Source organism: Mustela erminea, chromosome 18 (genome assembly GCF_009829155.1).
Source record: "Mustela erminea isolate mMusErm1 chromosome 18, mMusErm1.Pri, whole genome shotgun sequence".
NCBI classification, from domain to species: Eukaryota; Metazoa; Chordata; class Mammalia; order Carnivora; family Mustelidae; genus Mustela; species Mustela erminea.
Window position 1 is genome coordinate 55,566,336 of NC_045631.1, and position 21,376 is coordinate 55,587,711.

General features: G+C 50.1%; 1 protein-coding gene and 1 long non-coding RNA gene across 5 annotated transcripts; one reads left to right on the plus strand and one right to left on the minus strand.

The window, feature by feature from the left end:
• The first annotated feature begins 811 nt into the window (after positions 1–811).
• On the plus strand, positions 812–10,962 carry LOC116578544. 2 transcript variants are annotated; one of them, XR_004280929.1, is made up of 4 exons: positions 812–989; positions 3,636–3,748; positions 4,105–4,234; positions 9,935–10,962. It is a non-coding gene; the product is annotated as an uncharacterized LOC116578544 (long non-coding RNA). The 2 variants fall into 2 exon arrangements; XR_004280928.1 differs by lacking the exon at positions 9,935–10,962 and adding an exon at positions 6,867–6,962.
• CD300E (CD300e molecule) lies at positions 1,647–18,754 on the minus strand. Of its 3 annotated transcripts, XM_032323016.1 has the most exons (8): positions 18,690–18,754; positions 17,035–17,226; positions 15,806–15,959; positions 15,061–15,265; positions 9,746–9,954; positions 6,956–7,303; positions 4,569–4,680; positions 1,648–3,740 (listed from the first exon to the last, which is right to left on the minus strand). In XM_032323016.1, exons 5-8 carry the CDS (start codon positions 9,783–9,785, stop codon positions 3,557–3,559), a joined length of 684 nt encoding a protein of 227 aa, XP_032178907.1. In that variant the 5' UTR covers positions 9,786–9,954; positions 15,061–15,265; positions 15,806–15,959; positions 17,035–17,226; positions 18,690–18,754; the 3' UTR covers positions 1,648–3,556. The 3 variants fall into 3 exon arrangements, with proteins under 3 accessions (XP_032178904.1, XP_032178907.1, XP_032178906.1); XM_032323015.1 differs by having other exon boundaries at positions 15,061–15,959; XM_032323013.1 differs by lacking the exons at positions 9,746–9,954; positions 15,061–15,265; positions 15,806–15,959; positions 17,035–17,226; positions 18,690–18,754 and adding an exon at positions 8,473–9,731 and having other exon boundaries at positions 1,647–3,740.
• Between the last annotated feature and the right edge of the window lie 2,622 nt (positions 18,755–21,376).

Genomic DNA, 21,376 nt, shown 5'->3' on the forward strand with positions numbered 1-21,376 from the left:
CTTTTTTTTTTTTTTTTAATTTCTTTTCAGCATAACAGAATTTATTGTTTTTGCATGACACCCAGCGCTCCACGTAATCCGTGCCCTCCTTAATACCCACCACCTGGTACCCCAACCTCCCACCCCCCGCCCCTTCAAAACCCTCAGATTATTTTTCAGAGTCCACAGTCTCTCATGGTTCACCTCCCCTTCCAATTTCCCTCAAGCCCCTTCTCCTCTCCATCTCCCCATGTCCTCCATGCTATTTGTTATGCTCCACAAATAAGTGAAACCAGATGATAATTGACTCTCTCTGAAGCAAATTTTTGCTGGCACTCTGTTCCTCTCCTTGAGCCCCTTAGAAAAGGTGCTGGTTTGTTTTTGTCTGGAGTTTTCCTTTGAAGGAGGTCAGGGCATCACCGAAGCTGGTGTGTCAGGTTGGGGGTGGGGCGTTCTGTCGCAGCAGGAGTCTTCTAGGGGGGAACACCTCCTCCACAAGCCAACACCTGCAGCCGCACGGTTCTGGGTCGCCTGTCAGGAAACGGCGAGACCTCAAGGCCTGTGTCTTACCATGTGGGAGCTCCCAGCCTCTGTCCCCTTTGCAGAGCTGAGTCCCGGAGGGGCCCTTGGCAGCAGCCAGCAGCCTCCCCACAGCCCTCCGTGCCCACGACAGAGGCAGGGCCTTCCTCTTTACCGTCTTGCCCGACCCTAGAACGGACAGAGCCAAATGGTCCCATGATCCATACTTAGATTTTCCTTGTGGCATAAAACAGCGATCACTTTGTCATGTCACAGATTCCGCGGTCAGGAATTCAAGGGTTGAGAGGGGACAGCCTGTCTCTGCTCCCTCATGTCTGGGGCCTCATCTGGGATGACATAATGCTGGCGGGGTGACTCACATGGCTGGGTGCCACTGTCATCCAGAAGCTTCTTTGCCCGTGTGTCTGGAACAGGAGCCAGGGTGACCCAACACGGAGCCCAGTCCCGACTGTGGACCCAAGATCCTACAGGTAGACTCTGCATGGGGCCGCCGGGTTCTGAGTGGGACAGTCCCCAGCACTGGCATTTCTAGAGCCTGAGCAAGGAGCTACAGGATTCCTCCTGGCCTGGCCTCGGATGTCACACAGGGTCACTGTCCCCAGGCTCCATCCGGGCCTTCCGACAGGGACGAACATTGCTTCTTGGAGGGTGAAAACGATGCTACTCTTTTCATATACAAAACATAGATGATCAATTGGTAGACGGATCGATTGATGGACAGATCAGTAGAACATGGACGTATACAGCATGTCTTTAGTACTAAAATTTCATAGCTTGGGGGGGGGCATTTCTAGGAAGAGAAAATGAGTAAACAGGATCCTTAGAAGATAATCATGGAAAAAAGTTGGGGCAGCGCTGCTCTGGGCTTCTGTCTGCAGCAGCCACAGCCCATCCAGACGCAAGGGGTGGGGACATATCCCCAACTCTTAATGAAAGGAGTGTCAAGAAATTTGCAGCCCCATGTTGGAACTGCCACATGGAAGAATTTTTTTTTAAGATTTATTTATTTGAGAGAGAGAGAACCCTCAAGGGCAGAGCTGAGGGACAGAGCAGCAGAGAGGGAGGAATAGGAGAACCAGACTCCCCAGTGAGTGGGGGGCCCCATGCAGGTCTCCAGCCCAGGACCCTGAGATCATGACCTGAGCCAAAACCATGAGTCAGATGCCCAACTGACTATGCCCCCCCAGATGCCTCTGGAAGAATATTAATCTAGTGTCTTCATGTCACATTAAAAAACGAGGAGCCCAGAAGGGCTGAGGCCCCGGCCCCATTCGTAAGGCCTGGGAACAGACTTGGATCTGCCCCGGAACCAACCTGGGGCTCGTCCACAGGCGTCCCTGCAAGCCCATCTGTGTACTTGAAAGGTCAGTTCTCAAGCCTGCTGGGCTCCATATGGCCCCAGGTGTAAACACTAGGCAGACGCAACGACGTCCTGCCATTTCTCTGCTGTACTCACAGGTCACAGACTACATCCATCAATCGCATGAACTTGTGAATGTGTTTTTTGGGGGGTCACAATATTATTTTTTAAATAGAGTTTGTTGCCTACACAAAAACACAAAAAATTTCACTTCTGGTTTCTCTTTTAAAAAGCAGAAATACTGGAGAACAGCAGGTCCTGCGTGGGCACCAGAGTGTCTAAGACCTTCCAGAGGCTCCCTAAGGCTTCCAGAACACTATGAAAGCTCACAGACTAGAAAGAAAATTGTCCATTTGTGCGGATGACATAATTTTGTAGAAAATCCTAAGGATTTCACACACACACACACACACAAAAATACCAACTGCTAGAATTTAAAAATGAGTTTAATGAGCTACAGGAGAAAAGATCAATACAGACGCACATACACATATACACACACAAACATACATGTACACGCACACACACACACACACAGAGTCCTATTTCTATACTAGCAACGAGCCTGTAGAAACTGAATTGAAACACACGGTGCTAGTCCCAGCTGCTGGACAAGAAGAAGAAACACGGGCTGCAGATTTAACGGAATATATGCAGCATCCATGTACTGAATTTACAAGACTCTGATGACCGAAGACAAGAACTATTTAAACAAATTGCGAGAGGTACCACATTATCAACACAGGAGAGATGTCAGCTCCCCCAATATCAATCTGTAAGTTTAACACGATTCCTATCAAAATCCCAGCAAGATTGTCTTGGTAGAGAAAGACAAGCTTCCTCTAACATTTACACGGAAAGGTGACAAAACTAGAGTACTTCAAAATGAGTTTGAGAAAGAATAAAGTACATCACAAGCTTCTCTCTTGCCCAGCGTTGTGTTTCCTACATCGCCTTGTGTGTGTTTTATCACATGGCCCGTATGTGCCTCTTTGGCTGAATTTCTCCTTGGTTGGAGTCCTGGACCAGTGCCAGCTCTCCTGGAAGGTGTCACGAGGTGTCCTCCCCTAACAGAAGCCACGCGGGAGCTCAGGTTCTAAGCATGGCCTCCCTGCCTGTAAATGCAGCACTGAGGAGCTCGAGTGTTTTCTGGAAACTGGCATCACTGGCTTTGCGTGGCAGAGACGAGAGGGCTGGTCTAGATGCAAGGAGCTGAGTGGAGCTGGAGACGCGTGCTTGTGACAGACTGTGTCCCTCCCTGCACATTGACATGCACTCAAAACCACCTGAGTCCTTCCCAGGACTGGTGTGCCCCATGGTGGCTGTGGCAACATGCCATCCCAGGGAGCCTCCTGGCTGCAGGAAAGAGGTCGTTATTGCCCTGGGGGAACACTGAACCCGGAAGCTTTTGTGGCAAGAAATTCTTGCCCTTGGGAGGTAGGCATGAGGGCAAGGAGCTAGGGGATCGGGGGTGGAGAACGGAGGACCCCCGAGCATGAGCCCGGGAGACTCATCCTTCCTGCACCGGAGCAAATGTCCTCTGAGAACCAGGATTCTCCCTCGAGACACAGGACCCCTACCCCCAAGAAGACCTGGGTCCCTCCAGGATCCAGGCACAGCAGCTCCCCCTGCCCTGGAGTCTGGAGTTTGAACGTCTCTCTTGTCCAGTCCAAGGGGCTACGTTCCTGGACAGGGCCTTCCTGGGGACGGTGCACTACATTGTGGATTATCTTCCTTCGGCTCTATTCCTCCACAGCCCCTCAGAGGCCTGTTCACCCAGAGGACAGCACCAACCAACGTCAGGAACAGGGGAAGCTTCAAGAAGACCAGGAGCAGGAAGTCGACACTGCTGAGCAAGGACCTGCGGGCGTACATAGGGACAGGAAATGACTGCCTCCTCAGGGGGAGGTCCAGGACCCTTCTCTCCCAGCCTGTTCCTGTGCCCTGACCCTAGAGCCCTCATAACTCAGGATCAAACTTGGAAAAGAAGTGCCTGGGCAGCCCCTCTCTGGGGCCCCATCACCTCCCTCCCCTGACCGTGCACTACTCCTAGGAATTCTGTTAAGGAGAGGTGATGGGGCAAAGAGAAGAGGTGCCCGGCACTGCCTGCTTTCCAGAAGCTTCCTCTCTATCCCTTCCTCTCACATTTCTCCGTAACAACCTACTTCTTGAAAACTACCCCCACCCTCACTTTAAAGCCCTGACCCTTATCCTTGGCCCTACAGAGCCTGAGAGCAACATGGTAGCCCTTTCTGGGTATCTTTGGGAGGAGAAAAGTAGCCTGGAGCCAGCTCATCTCTCTCCAAACCCCCACAAGAAGCACCTGGATCTCTGGTTCAGCAAAGACCTTTGGAGGTAAGCCTGAGTTAGGGCTCCAGAACCAGAAGCCAGAGTCCAGAACCAGAGCGGGAAGGAGAAGGGGAGGGTGGACATGGGCGGAGCCGCATGTGCACGTGAGCCAGCCTCCTGTTCCCCTGCAGCTGCTGCATGGGGAGAACGTTCCCAAAACAAGTGATACTTTCCACATGAAGTCCCCACGCAGCCCCTGAGAATGTAAACATCGTGACCCAAACTGAAGCAAACCCAGCAGAGAGGTAAAAAGCTCACGGTGTGTTGCCAGCCCCCACCCCAGGGTCCCCTAAGGCTGCTGAACCCCATCTTCTGTGGTCTCTAGGCTGGGGGCCCTTACCCTGAGCAGCAGGTCAACAGCTCCTCCGTGCTGAGGTTCTGCTTGGTGTTCAGCCCCGGAAAGGCAGCAGGTACAGCCTGACATGTGGTCCTCCCTGTGGTTTTACTTGGTGCTGGAGACAAATCCCACATGAGGAGCTACTCCCTCCCCAACCATCCGCTACGTGCCCGTTTGGACCCAACGTTATGCACGACGGCCCACTGGAAGAAGGGAATTGAGAGATGCTCCGAAGCTAGCGTCAGGCCACTTCCAGGATGGCGTGAGCTGCTCAGGGACCAAATGAGACTTTTCCAGAACTGGTCAAATGAGCCACCTCTAGTAAGTGTGGGATCTTTCTTTCCATCAAGTCTGACTCTGCCTATGGAGAGAGCAGGGGCAAGCCTGGAGAAGATGGCCCCGCCTGTGGCCCAGGAGCCTCAGAGAGACTGTAGGAGGGGGCTCACAGCACCTTCAGATGGAAACTAAGGCCACTTTAACTCCCTGCTAGGGAGGAGCTAAGTCTCGGGTGTCCGGGCTATTGGTGTGACCAGTGTCTCTGCCCCAACCTCATGACTGCCCAAAAAAAGCAAGCCTCCAGAGCCTTCGCCCTCCCAGTGCTCCCAGGACGAGCTCCGTTTCATCCAACTACAGCCCTTGACATCTTGGCCACTGAGGATTCACTGACGTATGTGGCACCATCCCTGCCCTCACACAGAGCAGAGGCATCTAAGTTGATGGGCTCAAATCAGTAGAGAGAGGGCAGAGGGGCAGCCCGCCATCAAATACAGAGAGAGCACAGAAGGCTCAGACCTCAGGGGCCATCCGGGCAAGCAGAAAGGAGAGAAACAAAGACTGGTGACACCTAGAGGAGGCCACGGGGGTTACAAGATATTTTTAGAACAGGAGAGAACCCAGCGTGTAGTTCTGGGCTGAGGGGAAGAGAAAGCGTGGATAATTGATGGAGGAAGATACAGATGAGCAAGGAGGGAATTTGACTCGAGGAGACAGGGAGGCATGGAGCTCCAGGGTGAGGAGCCAGCCTCAAGAGAACTGTTCTCGAACAGGGGGAGGGAAACCGCCCTCAACCTAGAAGGGAAAGGGGGAAGAATGAGTTAGGCATCACAGAAGTTTGTAGGGGGAGAAGAAAAGAAATTGAGAGAGTTCGCGTCTGATATTCCGTGCGCCCTTGGTAAGAGAGAAGAATGGGAGAGTCATATTAGAGACCATGAACTTGTATGGACACCCTTCATCACCGGCTATGCCTTCTCCAGCGCTACTGCAGCAGATAGATTTTAGGTGGGAGGTCGACTTGCCCTAGACTGCCTAGGATCTGACCCAGTTTTAGCACTGAAAGCCCCACATCCCAAGAAATTTCTCAGTCCTAGGCAAACCCCAATGGTCGCTCACCCTAATTTTAGGGTGGATCCAGGGATGACGGTTTCGAGAGGCAGGTAGGAAAATGGTGCATGACAGGTGAAGAAAATGTAGTCCTCCTTGAGAGTAGGGCCTGGCTTAGGAAGGAAGTGAGATCAGGGCAGGGGAGGGGTAGGCAATAAGTGGGGAGAGAATGGAGAGAGGGATCCAAGGGCTGGAAACGTATGTGAGATTGCAAGTAGGGCCAGCGGGGGTGAGCGTGTGGGAAGACTGATGCACAGAAAGTTGTCTGGAAGTACAGCGTCTTCAGGAAGGGTTCTGGGCATGGACCAGTTTGGGGTGACAGCAAGATGTGCAATGTTGCCATGGAGTGGCTGCAGAGTGGAAATGCAGGTCACTGCAGTTGAGAAGGTCCTGGAAGCTGAGACAAGTTACTTGTTAAAAACTCCCAAGACAATGACAGGAATTAGGGGTGTCGGGGAGTAACCTAGAAGCCAATGGAAGGTCATGCCAAGGAGAAGTAGAGGATGCGTGTGGTCATGTGACACAAATGTTAAAGGAACAGGTAGGATAGTGGTAGGTTGTGGTGGGGGACTGGGAGAATTTGAACATAGCTTCACCACCCTATAGCACATGGAGGTAGGAAAAAGAGCAGCTTGCACTCAAGAAGCCTATTTCTTGAAATGAGAGGAGTGAGGCCAATTTCAGGACAGTATAGTCGAGAGAATATTGTCTGAGTAAGCTGAAGATGTATGTATGAAGAATTTGTTTCCTTTGGTACAGGTTCCAAAGGTCATGGTGGAGATGGTCTTGGTGCAGCATGGAGGGGCCTCCCGCAGTGGAGTGAGGTCCTGGCCCTCTGAGAATGAGGGTACCTTCAGCTACACACCCACACCCATGCCAAGGCTAAAAAGACAGCTGTCTCTCACCCTGCCCTCAACATAGGCTCTTGCCAGTACTACTGGGATGAGGACTAGACGAGACCCAGAGACAAGACCCATAAGCTCTGCTGGTGGGCTGAGAGGATCTCTTACCTGTGGAAACAAACACGTTAACGTGGAATGAAGGGTCACGTGACCACACATCCAGGAGCCATACTGTCTGAATTCTGCACCAGTAGGATCCAGCATCGTCTGCAGTGAGGTTCTCCATGGTCACTATAAAGCTGAGGTGATCAGCGTGGTCTCTGATGGACACACGCCCACTCCTCTCTTCTTTCCCTTCTCCCTTGGTCTCCACGATCTTCTCACATGTTGCGTCATACTGTCCTCGGCACCAGTATTTGCTATAGCTCTGGTATACCTCCTCGTACCGACACTGCACACTCAGAGAGCCACCCAAGGTGCCCGTCACAGAGCTGGGGCCCGTCAGGGACAAAGAGCCTGGAAGACATAAGCCACATCCCAGGACTCCATCTCAAAGGCCCCCTATAGCAGCTGTCTGCCTGAAGCCAAAGGAGAAATTTGCCAGGAAGGTGTAGACGGTTCTGGTCTCAGGGATGTGGGCCTGGAGGGACATCTAGACTTAAGATCTAAGCCAGACAGTCTGGAGACTAGGGCCAGCAAGAGAGGTAGAGATCTGTGCCCTGTGAGCCTAGAAACACTGAGTAACCACACAAGGATCCTGCCATTTGGGGATAGGGAGAATGAGAACAAAGCTGGAGAGGGAGCAGCATGGGCTGGCTGTCCTGCCCTGTCTTAGCCTTTGCAGGCATGAGATTCAGTGAGGCAGAAAAACACTTCCCTTTGCAGTGAACCTCTGCATTCAGGTTTTCTGCAACTCAGAGTTGTTCTGTAGGAGCACAGCTTCTTGTTTACTCCACTCTAGAGGTGCTCTCAAGAGCGGAAAAATAAACCCCTGGCCTTCCTCCAGCCCCAAAGGAGGAGCGACACACTGCTAGGAAGGGCTGGGTCCCAAGGAGACTCTCACAGGCTCCTTGACATGAGTTTGGGACATGAACTGACCACCCCTAACCCCATCACTGTCCCCAGGACCTTACCATCTTTCTTTACCACCTTTCCCCCTTCTTTTCCTAAGCTAGCCATACAGCCCTCCATAAATGTAAAGTGGTCACATTTTTCCAACGTTTGTAACCCCAGGTGTTTGTAATCCCAAAGGGTAGGGGGTGAGAGAATGCTGGAACAGAGAGTGGGGAGCTAAGCCAGGAGCTGGGATGGGAAAGAACAAACAAACAAAAAGAACCAAAACTTCAGTCTCTACAAGTGACTCCAAAGCTTTTATCAGGACCCAGGAGGAAGTCTAGCTGCAAATGGACATGCAGCTGAACCTTTGGCCTCGGAGAGACCAGCCAGTCCCCCTGAAGGGGTGGGAAGAAGTTTCCATCTCTAGTTTACCTGCACCCAAGCAAGGGCATTTAGGCAATTTTATCAGAGTTAAGCAAGCAGATGTGAGGAAGCCGTGATATGCTGGTAAACCAGCTCTGGGCAGGGAGCAAGGCGGGGTGCAGGAGAGTCACGGAGAAGCCTTGGTTCATAGCGTTTCCCAGTTTCTGTGGCGTAAACACGCTCACTATGACGAATTTCATGCTAACAATATGCTGCCACCGGTTGTAGGGTTGGGAAAATAAGTCCGTGATCAGCTCTTGTGAGTGGGTGCGAGCAGGCTCCAGCCACTGCTGCTTTGGTGCCCATTTCCTTAATTACAGCGGCTCAGAAAAAGTCCATCATCAGGAGGAAGAAGAAGAAGAGGAGGAGGAGAAGGGGGAGAGGGAGGGGGGGAGAAAGAAGGGGGGAAGGCAGAGAAGAAAAAGAAGGGGAGAAAAGAAAATATCCATTATTATTTTCATCCTCATTTAAGACATTTTGAGCGTCTCCCATCTGTAAAAAGATACATCTCTTAAATGTCTTTCTGAGTCTAAGATCTCAGTTATGAGGGCCCCAGGGGACCTTGAAGACCATCCCATCCGCTCTCCTGTGTTACTGAGAAGAAAATGACATTTTGGCCAGTGTCACCCAACTGGCCTTCTTTCTTGAAACCTCTGCCTTTCCCACCCACTATTCTGGGACAGTCCATCATTATGTTGGGCAGGTTCTATGTCTTACCCAACATAAAAATTATTCTACAAACATGAAGAATACCACCTAGTGTTTACCCTGAACTTACTTTCCACAGAGAATGGGCTCTCCTGCATGTTGAATGTCTTTTTTTTTTTAAAGACTATCTCCTCCAAAACGATTGTATTTACCTAACTGCACAACACCTTGTTCTAGCAGGGGTTTAAGATGCATGCTGAGGGTACCTCTTTGGTCCCTTCTTTAATTCCTGCTAAGAAACCTTTCCAACCCCTTTAAACTAAGTTCTGACACATTCTAAACTATTGCTAATGCCTGAACTGTCCATGATCTTTAAAGAGATCGACACTTTCACATAAGCTATTCTCTCTTTCCACTCAGCAAACTCATTCATTCTTCAAGACCAAAGTCCAGGGAAGCCTCCATAAGGACTTGCACTGGGTCAAGAGCAGTGTTTGGGGCCCCTATTGTGCAGCTCCACACCACAGGAACAAATTTCTACAGAAAGTTCTATGCTGTATCACAGTGACTTGACTCCCTCTTTCAACCGTGAGTCCCTGAGTGCAGAAGTTGCTTTCCTGACACACAGCTGGTCCTGGAACACAGCCGGTGCTCAATAAGCATATGCAAATCTGTGATGAATGCTTCAGTGGATAGAAGAATGTACAGATGGATGAATGGATGTGTCCTCCTTGTTTCTGCTGAGATCTCTGGCTTGAACCCAGGACAGACATTCTACCCACTGTTCCACCCCCTCCAATAACAAGTGCCCAAAACCCCAGCCCCACTCACCTGAGAGGCAGAGAAGGAGCAGAACTGGGGACAGCCACATGGTCCTGTCTCTCTGGCTGGCGTCCCCAGCAAATCCAGGTCCCTGCTGTAATCCAGGTGTTTGCGACAGAGACTGCGGTGTCCACTTTCTACTTGCTCAAGTTTCCTATGTGTTTCTGTCTCTCACCTACTTCCTTTTTCATCTTCTAGATACTTCCTAGTTTGAAGCCCTACTTGGGAAAAAGGGAAGAGTGTCAAGAGATCAGAGAATGGACTAAGAACAAGAGAAATCTGCTGGGTTTTTCTTCATTTAATGGCAATATAATGTTTGGATCATACCCCGAGTCTTCATGCAAGTCGGTCCCAAAATATGAAACCTCCAACAGAGGAAAGCCTTTGTCCCCATCTCTCATTCTTCTTCCTGTCCAAGGCTACTTGCTCGACCTAACCAGCTGTCCCTTCTCTCTGACTACATACTTTTGGGTCATAAAACACCCCACTTAAATATCTGGGGTGAGGACTCCCCATGAATCTCTCAACCACTACCTCCATGTGGTTGATCTCATACCTCTTCCTCTAACCTAGTCTCTCTTCTGGGCTCTGGACCCAACTTTTTGACGGCTTGTGGGGAAGCTCCACCTGCTTGTACACCCTTAATCTAATTCAGTATAAAGGTGTTGGTGAAGGACAGAGATCCCGGAGTCATGCGGATTTAAATCCCACCTCCATCATGTACTAACCATGTACCCTTGGGCATGTTGCTACATCACTCTCATCCCTAGCTTCTTCATCTATAAAATAGAGCCATAGTAACCATCCTCACCTCATAGAAATAAAGGAGTGAACAAACATAAAGCACTTGTCACAGTGCCTGGAACATAGTAACTGCTCAGTAAACGTTAACTCTTTAGAATAGTCCTGGATCAGGACTACTTCTCATCTGGTCTGTCAAACAACTATACACTCCCTTCAATTCAACTTGAACATCAGAAACATATTCTTCTCGAAGACACAGGTGTTGGTTTTGCCCAAATTATTTAAGTTTACAACAAAGGTGCGAGGCAGATACCATTATCCCCACTTTATAGATAGGAAGACAGAGGCACAGAGAGGTCCTGAAACCAGACATCATCAAATCAAGTCCATAAATCCTAGTCTAGTTTGTTAGCCGTAGGGATTTGGGGGGAAAGCTGTCTGGTGTCAACCAATGCCCAGAGCCATTTTGCTTGGGGACAGCAGGAGGTCCATAGGGCTCTGGCCTGCCCACCCCCACCAGCAACAGTCAGAAGCTCCTGGAACACATACATTTGGGAGAAGAGGCTTAACTCCTAGGAGAAAAGGCTCATCTTATCACTGTCTGCTCCACCACACCAGAGAGGAGGTAGAAGCGGGGCAGTCCAAAGCTGAGCACAGACAACATTATTAGGGAAATGCAGCCATCAAGGAATGCAGATCAAAACCATGGTGAGACACTACTTTACACCTGCTAGGAAGACTACCATCAAGAAGTCAGATAGTAAGTCTTAACGAAGATGTCAAGAAGTCAGAACGTCCATATACGCATTCATGGGAAGAAAGGTGGTGCAACCATTTTGGAAAACAGTCTACAAATTCCTCAAAGGATTGCACGTAGAGTTGCCATAAGACCCAGCGATTTCACTCCTAGGTGTACACCCAAGAGAAATGAAAACATAGGGGCACGTGGGTGGCTCAATGGGTTAAGTCTCTGCCTTCGGCTTGGGTCGTGATCCCAGGATCCTGGGATCGGTCCCGCATCGGGCTCTTTGCTCAGCAGGGAGCCTGTTTCCCCCTCTCTCTGCCTGTCTCTCTGCCTACTTGTGATCTCTGTCAAATAAATAAATAAACTCTTTAAAAAAAAAAAAAAGGAAGAAATGAAAACATATGTCCACACAAAAGCAGGTACACAAAGGTTTTTAGTAACTTTATTCAGAATAGCCAAAAGGTAGAAACAACCCAATGTCCATCAGCAGATGAACAGATAAACAAAATGTGATCTAACCTCACAATGCACTATTACCCAGCCATTAACAGGAATGAGACCTGCTAGAAGGTAAAGCTGAAAACATTACTCAAAGTGAAGGAAGCCAGTCACTGAAGACCTTATAGTATGTGATTCCATTCATTGCAAAGACGAGAACAAGGAAATCTATAGATACAGAAGTCATGTAGTTGTTGCTTAGGACCTGGGGAGATTCAGAAAGAGAGGATAGCTAGAAAGTGTGGAGTTTCCTTTTGAAGATGATGAAGATGCTCTAAGATCGGGTGTGGTGATGGCCACACCTATCTGTGAGTACGCCAAACGCCACTGAATTGCATACATTACAGGGGAAAGTTGCATGATATGTGAACTATATCTCAATAAAGCTTTAGTTATTTTTTTTTTTTTAAGATGAGCCCAGAGAGGCAGGAGAGCGGCTGGTGAGTGGGAAGGGAGAGGTAGGGATGGGAGATGGGTCTCAGAATGGTCTTTTCCTCTGCACCCCCACACCATTCCATGTCTTTTTTCTTCACCCACAGCCCAGCACATGGGCCTGGAAAAACCAGGCTTTTCAGAGCATCAGCAGCAGGAAGTGAAGGGACCAGGGTACAGGAGATGGCATCACGCAAGAGAGTTGCCTCCCAGAGACAGGTGTCTGGACCTCTCTTCCCACCCTCAGCAATGAGCAACCCATACCTAGGAGAAAAGTCAGAAAGCTCAGCTCCAAAATTAGAAGAGAAAGAGAAGACACATGCCCACGTAGGCACAACTGAGCAAAGGGAAGGTTGAAGCAGTGACGAGGCCCAGCTCGTCCATAATTTCTTCTACTAACATTTCCTTTATTAAAAAAAAAAAATCCACACACCTCTTGAAAGGCAATCAAGATAGAGTTCTAGGAAATAAAATAATTAAATGACAAATGCACTTTGAAAACGGAGGAAAATGTGGTGGACTCTGCATCAAACCATGGAGAGGAACAATAATGTGGGTCAAAACCCTAATGATTACGGAAAGGATTTCTCTGGGGCCCGTCCAACTCCTGAGAGGACGCCACACAAGCGCTAATAAGCAACTACCATAGAAATAGAGCCTGGTGGTGGGTATCAAGGAGGCTCCCGTCTTGCATGGCGCTCTGGGTGGGGTGCATAAACAATGAATCTTAGAACTCTGAAAAAATAAAATTTTTTAAAAAGAAAGAAAGAAATAGAGCCTCCGGAGTGGAGGTGTGATGCCCCTGAATGGGTGTCAAATCCGGATGCCAGTGTGTGAGGAATGCAGACGTTGCTGGTGCTTTTGAAAGAAAAGGAGGAAACTTTGAAAGCTGATTCAGTGGCTTTCCGGCCTTCAAAATTTCGCCATCTCCCCTTCGGCTACCGTCAAGTCCAGCCCCTGCTGTGATACACCAGACCCAGCTCCTGGCTGGCCTCCAGCCTCTCCCTGTCCTCCACAGCTCACACTCTGGGCCCCGGCCACTGTAAACGACTTCCAATGCCCAACAGCAGGTGCTCCCTTGAGCCAACAAGCCAGTGCACATGGTGATCTCTCGACGCCCATCCAACCTCCCATCCACCGGCCCGGGCACATGTACCCTCTCAGCTTCCTTCGAGATGCAGATAAATCCTCCCTCCCAACTTGGGCACTGGCAGACTTGACCCCAAGTGGCCTCTGAGCCACGGCCCCACCTGTGCTCATGTCATTCTCTCGTAACCCCGCCCCAACATGCTTTCTCGGGTTTTCTGTCTTCGGTGTTGCTCTGTTTTGTTTTGTCTTGGGAGGTTCCCTCGGGTCCTGCGGGTTGAGTTCACAGGCCCAGGAAAACCACCCTTCCCCAAACTTGTCCTTTCTTTACTTGGTGCTTTCAATCCTGTCCCCTGTTCACACACCTCAGAGACAAGCCTTCAGTGGACGTCCTTGCCTCCGCATGATGATGAAGTACATAGGCTTGCTTTGTAGGCACATGCTTAAAACCACACGGTTTCGGGCCATCCATCTCATTCTGGTGTTACTTTTTTTATGCAGCACCGGGTCCTGAAGCCTCATCTGTGTCACTGAGTGTCCACTTTACTGTTTCCAGCTTCGGCTTCTCCTCCGCGGCAGGTGCCCGAGGCCACTCATCAGTGCCCGGTGCTGGACGTCTAGGTGGCCCCCAACTCCTTGCCTCCATGAATGGCACCTAATGAACATTCTCTAGCACACACCCCCTAGGGGCCTGCAGAACATGTTCCCGGGATATACACCCAGAGCCGGGTTTCCAGGCCCCCGGGTAAACATACCCTTAACCTGACAGATTGCTGACCAGAATGGCCATGTTGGGCAGTCAGGTCTCATTCCTTGAAGCCAAAGTTTACAGTCAGAACCTGTTTCACTGAGGGGAATGGAGTCTTCACCAGCTGTGCACTGTGATCCCTGTGAAGTCTCCCCACCCCTTGATGCTGGCCAGCCGTTTGGTCTGGATTTATTCAGTCAGGTGAAAAAAAAAGTGTATATATATATATATATATATATATATTTATATATATATATATATATATATATATATATATATATATATGTAATAGTTTCTCAACTCTTACTGAAATCTCTCTGTCTAGACTCTCCACAGCTTAAGAACAATTCAGGATCTTTGTTTGGCCCCTCAAGGGAAATAAACCAGGGCCACCCACCAGGACCTTCGGGTGCATTATCCACAATCGCTTCCTGCCTGCACACACCACAGAGGACTCTGGGCGTCTCGTGGCTGCACACCCAAGCCGTCACTAATGCTGCCTGAAGTGGCTCATTCTCCCAACCGCCCCATTACTGCCACCCCAGACAAGCTGTGCTACTTCATCAGGTCTCCGGGGAAATGGGGTCTGCTCCTCTGAGGCCCCGCACACCCCAGCACCAGGCCTCTGGCTTGTCCTCCTTCTGCTCCTCGTGGGAAGCTTGGCTGTCCCCCTAACTGCCGGCCTCCCACTCCTCCAGAGAGCACCCCTCTCCCGCCAGGCACCTCTCTAGCTCCCCGTTCCTTCATTGGGATGGTGGTATCCCCCTCCTAAGGACTGCTGTGAGGCACGAAGGAGATCCCTGATGTCAAATGCTAGGCACAGACCCTGGCACAATGTAGCAACTGATATCACACACACACACACACACACACACACACACACACCCCATGAGCTGATGAAACGTCCCCCGCCTCTGTGTCTGGCGGTGAACAGCCGTGGTCTCCATATCCTCCCGCCCATCTGGGTGGGTGGAAACGGTTTCCTGGGACCCGTGTGTCACCTCTCCCGAACTCACTTCATTCTTTTCTCCAGGGAAGGTTCAGTAAGTGACAAGTCCCAGACCCACTCACCTGAGGCAGAGAGGGGGCGGAGCTACAAGCAGACTGGCGGTCCAATCTCCCCAGCCCGGGAATGTCCAGATCCTTATCTTCTGACATCTGGCCTAGGAGCTCCCGGCCTCGACACGGTCACTTCCCATCTGTATTTTGTTACTTGTTTCCTTCCTCTGCCACTTCTTCATTTTGGGTTGCAAAGTTATTGGGAAAGGGGAAGAACCTGCTGAAAAAGAGAGTGAACCAAAAACAAAACGGCAAGGGGAGCTTGGTGGCGCCTCGTCCCCTCACCTGCTGAGGGCATGCCCACCCATGGCAGGGCCCACCCGGCTGGATCCCAGGTCGCCCTTGGCTCTCAGCCCCATAGATCCACAGCTCCAGCCCTGCCCTGAGGGAAGCAACTGCCCACCATGGTCACAGCACTGGTCCTCTTGGGGGGCAATTTCTGGTCCAGCTGTGACCAAGGTTTACATCCTGCTCAGCTCAAAGCTTTTTCAGCCTGGACGCTCCCCTTCGGGTCACACGGAGGAGTGGGGACATACTCCAGTCTTACGGTTCTAGAGGTTGGAAATCCGAAATTAGTTTTGCTGGGCCAAAGTCAAGGCGTCAGCAGGGCTTCGTTCCTTCGGAAGCTCCAAGGCAGATTCCACTTCCTTGCCTTGTGCCACCGGCATGCGACCCCCACCACTCCACCCTCGGCTTCCGTCAGAATGTCTGCTTCTCTGACTCTGAACCTTCAGCGTCTGTCTTATAGGAAACTTACGATAACATTGGGCCCACTGGATCACCCAGGATAATCTCTCCATCTCAGGATCTTTAACTTAATCCCATGTGTAAAGTTCCTTTTGCTGAGAAAGGGGGTAACATGACACACATTGCCGAGTACGTCGTTCAAGTGATGAACCTTGAGGTCCAACCTGGTTGGAGGAGAAAGTGAAGAGAAGGGACCTGCTGTACTGGTCTGGATAAGTGATGTTAGCTGCTGTAGCTGGCAGCCCTAAAGTCTCAGGGGCTCAACGTGATAAAGGTTTATTTCTCACTTACTGCATACTCCAAGGAAAGTCAGGGAGATCGCTAAGTGGAAGGATCTAGACTCTTTCCAGCATGTGATGCCAACAGCTTCAATACTGGTCCCTGTTTTTACCATGCAGTGTGTGTGTGTGTGTGTACTACATAGACGTCTTATGGCCTGGCACAGAAGTGGTGAAACTGACTTCCATCTGCATCCAGAGGAACCACAAGACAGAGGCTCTGTATTGGAAAGTCATCAGAAACAAAGTAAGCCAATTCTATGCCCGCTCTTTAAAAACATGCACTTTGGGGTGCCTGGGTGGCTTAGTGGTTTAGGCATCCAACTCCTGATACCAGCTCAGGTCATGATCTCAGGGTCATGAGATGGAGCCTGAATCAGGCTCTGCACTGAGCATGGAGGCTGCTTGGGATTCTCTCTCTCCCTGCAGGAGAGAGAGAATCTGCCCCTCCCCTGCCCTCCCCTCCCAGGAAGGCAGTCTTTTTCCCTATCCCTCCCACTAAGGACAACTAAACCCTGAACATGACACATAAAACAAAGTAAGAAGGTTCTTAAAAGTGGAGAGAAAGTAGACTGGTAAGGGGCCTTGGGAATCAGAATTTTCTTTCGCTTCATATATCCAGACTGGAGAAGCCAGCAACAGGAAAATAATAACAGGCACGGGGCGGGGATAGGGCGGGGTGTGGTTGGGGCGGGGGGGGGGGGGGGGGGGGGAGGGGATCACACAAAAGCCATCTCTCTTGGCAAAGAACCAGGAAAGGGTCAACCTAGCAAAACTAAAGCTTAGATAGTAACTTCTCTACCTCCAGCCAAACCACGGAGAAAGTAGGGGCCACCACCCACCCAGGGCAGCACAGGCAGCACGGTGGGGTGGGGGGGAGCAGCTGCTAGGCACCGAGCCCCTCCCAGCCAGGAAGCGGAGCAGTGGAGGCCCAGGGGAGAGCCAGAACACACTGCCTCACCCTTGGGGGTTCAGACAGCCTCCTGGGTGTGCCGGCTGGCTCATACCACGCTCTGTGTACTTGTACAGGTCCGCACACATTCCAGCATGAACTCGGGGGTACTATCGGTCCAGGTGACATCATCTGCAGCCTGCACTGCACGGACCAGGGCTCTGCCTGGTTCACTCCCGGGGCAGGGGGGATCTCCAGTACCTGGCCCGAAGAGGGGGTTGGTTAATGAGCACAAACTGAAGGGAGAATGAGAGGGAAGACAGCAGCCTGGAAACAGTTCGGGGAAAGACAAAAGAATGTCCTGTCAACGGCATTAACCAAGTGTTAAAACACAGAAATTCAGCGGATACATTGGAAGATCTTAGAGGCTTTATTGTTCCTTATTATGAGCCAAGGAAGAAGGAGCAAAGGCCGGACTTCGCTGCAGCTGGAAGCTTCCAGGCCGCCAGGTTGAGGCAGAGAGGTTGTAACTCTCTATAGCTCCCTCCAGGAATGCCTTTAATGGTTTATAGCTTTGCTCTTGTTAGTGTTGCTTCCCTCTGATCACGGAAAATGACCGCCTGCAAGACACACATTGGCAGCCCTCGTTCAAACACACGGCCCGCTGATACACATCTGAAGGGTGTCATCCCTGATGTTTTCTGACACGGTGGTAAGTAAACTTATCTGAAGAGCAGTTCAACTTATCTGAAGAGGTCCTGGAGACCTTGCTTCTAACATGCACACATTCCTTAGAGACCTACGCTATGCCCTAACCCCCGCTAACTAAAAGTATATAATCAGTCACTCCTCACAAGCCCAGACCAGCTCTTTCTGTCCATGAGTCCTGTCCCTGAGCTATTTAAAAAAAAAAAAAAGAAAGAAAGAAAGAAAGAAAAGAAAAAAGAAAAAGCACCTTTGGGCACAAAACCATCTCAAGAATTCTTTCATGACTGTTATTGTTATTGTGAATCATGTGGGGCGTTGCACGGTGGTGGGGGCTGGTGACCCAGCATGAAAGAGTCCCCCAAGGCAGAACAAAAGAGAAGTTTATTGAATACAATGCCAGGCAGCAGGCAGCACAGCAGAGGAGAGGCCGTCTGCCACAAGGCAGTGGCCACAGTTATACAGTGGAGTGCGAAGTTATGGAACATACAGCATTTTCCCCTTTCTGGTAATCTTAAGAACTGTGCCTGGGGGGCACAGTTCTGGGTAAAAGCCTCTGCCTTCAGCTCAGGTCATGATCTCAGGGTATAGGGCTCTCTGCTCAGCGGGGAGCCTGCTTCCTCCTCTCTCTCTGCCTCTCTGCCTACTTGTGATCTCTGCCTGTCAAATAAATAAATAAAATCTTAAAAAAAAAAAAAAAAAAAGAACTGTACCTGGTTGTAACTGGTCGGTGAAGGCTTATGGCTATTTTGACGTGGGTCGCTTCACGAGCCTGTGGGCTCTCCTGCCTCGCTCAGTTTCTAGTGCTGAAGCCTGTTGCCTAAAAGTGACCTCTATACGTGAGGTTGAACATCCCACCTAGCGGCATCCCACCTGAGAGCTGCACAAAATGGAAGGTTTTTAAAGCAAGGAGGGCGGGGCAAGGAAGTTACTAGCAAAAGAAAATAAGGATTGTCCCAGGCAAGGTCACCTTCCCTTAGGGGCAAGAGCAGGGGGGTGGACCCTGCAGATTCGCTCACCATCTCAGACTGATTGGCGTAGAATTTGCCTGCTAGGAGAGCCGGATGCTGCTGTTAGGTTGGACTCCAAAGACTGTTTCTTTGTAACACAAGCAACACACTGAAGTAAAAGGAAATTGAAAACAGAGATCAAAACCCCATTTCCAGCCTCAAACAATGAATTCATAGAAAAAGACCTCTCTGCTCTCTTTTGACTTGCAAACTTAGCTCTCCTGGGAAGGGGGGGGTCGCGGGGGGGATGCCCTTCTGGGCTGACTTCAGGTGTGTGAACATACATATTCAGCACTCACTTTCCCAGGCTTTCTTGGGAAAGATTTCATTTTAGAGGACCACAAAAACTAGCTTTTATACATAAATTTGTTTTTTTAATAATTTAACACCACTTTAGATGCTGCCTCACTTTTTTACATAAAACTTCATCGTTAAGGAAATCCGTTCGATAAATATCAAAGTTATTTCTTTCTTGCTATAACATATCATGCATGAATCACAGTTGGAGGCTCATGGAAGCAGAGCTGCTGGTTTGCAGAGGGACCAACCATGCCAGAGAAACTTGTGCTTTTGCCCCAGGTCCCACAGCTGCAAGACTGTGGAACCAGGAGCAAGCCGAGTCCTTGCACTGCTGTTTGTTGTCCAAAAGTCAATCATTGAAGGTGGAAGGGGAAACTAGTCGTCATCAGAACACCTTAATGGGCATTAGAAAAGGGGGAATGTGTGCCTTTCCTCACCACACAGGGTTTCTCCAGACAATACAGGAAATGGGGAAGGAATTCCAGAGAAGGAAGCTGTGAGTAGGGACCAACACAATGGGCACATGCATGAATCTCATGTTAGTGGCTGAGTTGTATCCTCCCGGACTCTTATGTGGCAGTCCTAACACCCAGGACATCAGAATGCGACTGTGTTTGGAGATAATCCTCAAAGAGGTAATGGGGGAGGGGGGCGGTGGCACTGGGTGGCTCAGTCAGTTAAGCACCCAACTCTTGGTTTCGGCTTAAGTTGTGATCTTGGGGTTGTGAGACGGAGCCTTGAACCAGGCTTGAGATTCTCCCTCTCCCTCTACCTCTCCCCACACCCCCACCTGCTCTCTCTCTCTCTTTCTCTCTCTCGCTAAAATAAATAAATCTTCCAAAAAAGATAAAATAAAGAGGTGCTTGAGGGTAAAATGAGATCATCATCATTGGTCCTAATCCAATGTGACTAGTGTCATTATAAGAAGACATTAGGACATAAGTACACAGAGAGGGAAGATGGTGTGAAGACACAGGGTAAAGATGGTGTCTACAAGCCAAGGACCAACGCCTCAGGAGAAACCCACTCTGCAGACACCTTGATCTCAGACTTTCAGCCTCCAGAACTGTGAGAAAGTCAAATTCTATTATTTAAGATGCGCTGGCTCTGAGGCTTGGTTACAATAGCCTGCAAATAAGCCAGTGTCTGTGACTCTCCTACCCCTCAAATTTATATGTTGAAATCCTAATCCCAGTGTGGTGGGAAGGCCTTTGGAGGGTGATCAGGTTGGAAAATGGAGCTCTCATAAATAGGATCATACCCTCATAAGGGGCCAAATAGCTCGCTCACTCCTTTTCTGCCATGTAAGGATACAAAGAGAGGTCAACCATCTGCAAGCCAGGCAGAGGGCCCTCCCCAGAGCCCAGCCTTGCTGGCTCCCTGATCTTGGACTTCTAGTCTCCAGAACCATGAGGAATGGCTATTGGTTCATAAGTCACCCCATCGGTGGTCCTTAGTTAAGCTGCCTGATCTCACAGAGAAACTCAGCCACATACAAGGTGGAGGGAGCACGTGGAGCTCTAGATCAAACCATCAGCCCGTGTGGCCTGGCAGGGAGACACACACCAGCCCCAGCCCCACCCCCCACCCCACCCCACCCCTGCGTCATCCTCAGGAAACAAGGACAGGAAAATTCTTTGCATGTCACCAATGGGGAAGTGACCCATGCCACAGCAAATGTGGCACTTCTGTCAAGTTAAGAGGCTGGGTGACAGGGGACACTTGGAAAAATCAGCTGCCAGCAGTACTGGATGTTGTTTTCCTTCTGACAAAGCAGAGAAGACTTGGACTGTGGCCACTGCTCTCAAGCAGAGAAGGCAGAGGCCACCTGTTTCCTGTAAGAGACACACAAGTCTGCTCCAGGGAGAAGGAATAGCCTGTGCCAACCCTGATGTAGAGCCCCTTTGTCACCAGTTAGACCCCCAAGTACACCTGCTTGGACTTACTAACCTTGGTCTTATATTTTCCCTTAAGCTCTTCTTTCTGGCTTTCCTCTTAATTCAGGCAAAGGAAACCCAAAACCACTCTTCAGGTGACAGCCCTGTCCACCGGCGCCTGGGTGGCTCAGTCAGTTAAGCATCTGTCTTCAGCTCAGGTCATCATCCCAGGGTCCTGGGATCAAGCCCTGCATTGGGCTCCCAGCTCAGCAAGGAGTCTGCTTCTCCCTCTCCCTCTGCCAACAGCCCCCACCCCACTCATTTCACTCACTCATTCACTCTGAAATAAATAAATACAATCTTAAAAAAAAAAAGACCTCCCTCCAAAGGCCCAAACCACCTGACCTTTTGAGCTAACCAACGCCCCAACTCATTGACCATGCAATGACCCCCTAGAATGACCTACCATTACCTTTACCTCATTATAATACTAAAATGTCTACCCAGGGAGGAGCCTCA

What these genes read in the sequence shown, in the direction of transcription:
- CD300E (XM_032323013.1), bottom strand. Translation starts at nt 8,572, where the DNA reads ATGGGCACCAAAGCAGCAGTGGCTGGAGCCTGCTCGCACCCACTCACA. An exon ending in TAACGTGTTTGTTTCCACAG is followed by an intron (nt 4,681 to 6,955) that starts GTAAGAGATCCT and finishes ATTTGTCTCCAG; the next exon opens with CACCAAGTAAAACCACAGGG. An exon ending in CTGTTGACCTGCTGCTCAGG is followed by an intron (nt 3,741 to 4,568) that starts GTAAGGGCCCCC and finishes GTACGCCCGCAG; the next exon opens with GTCCTTGCTCAGCAGTGTCG.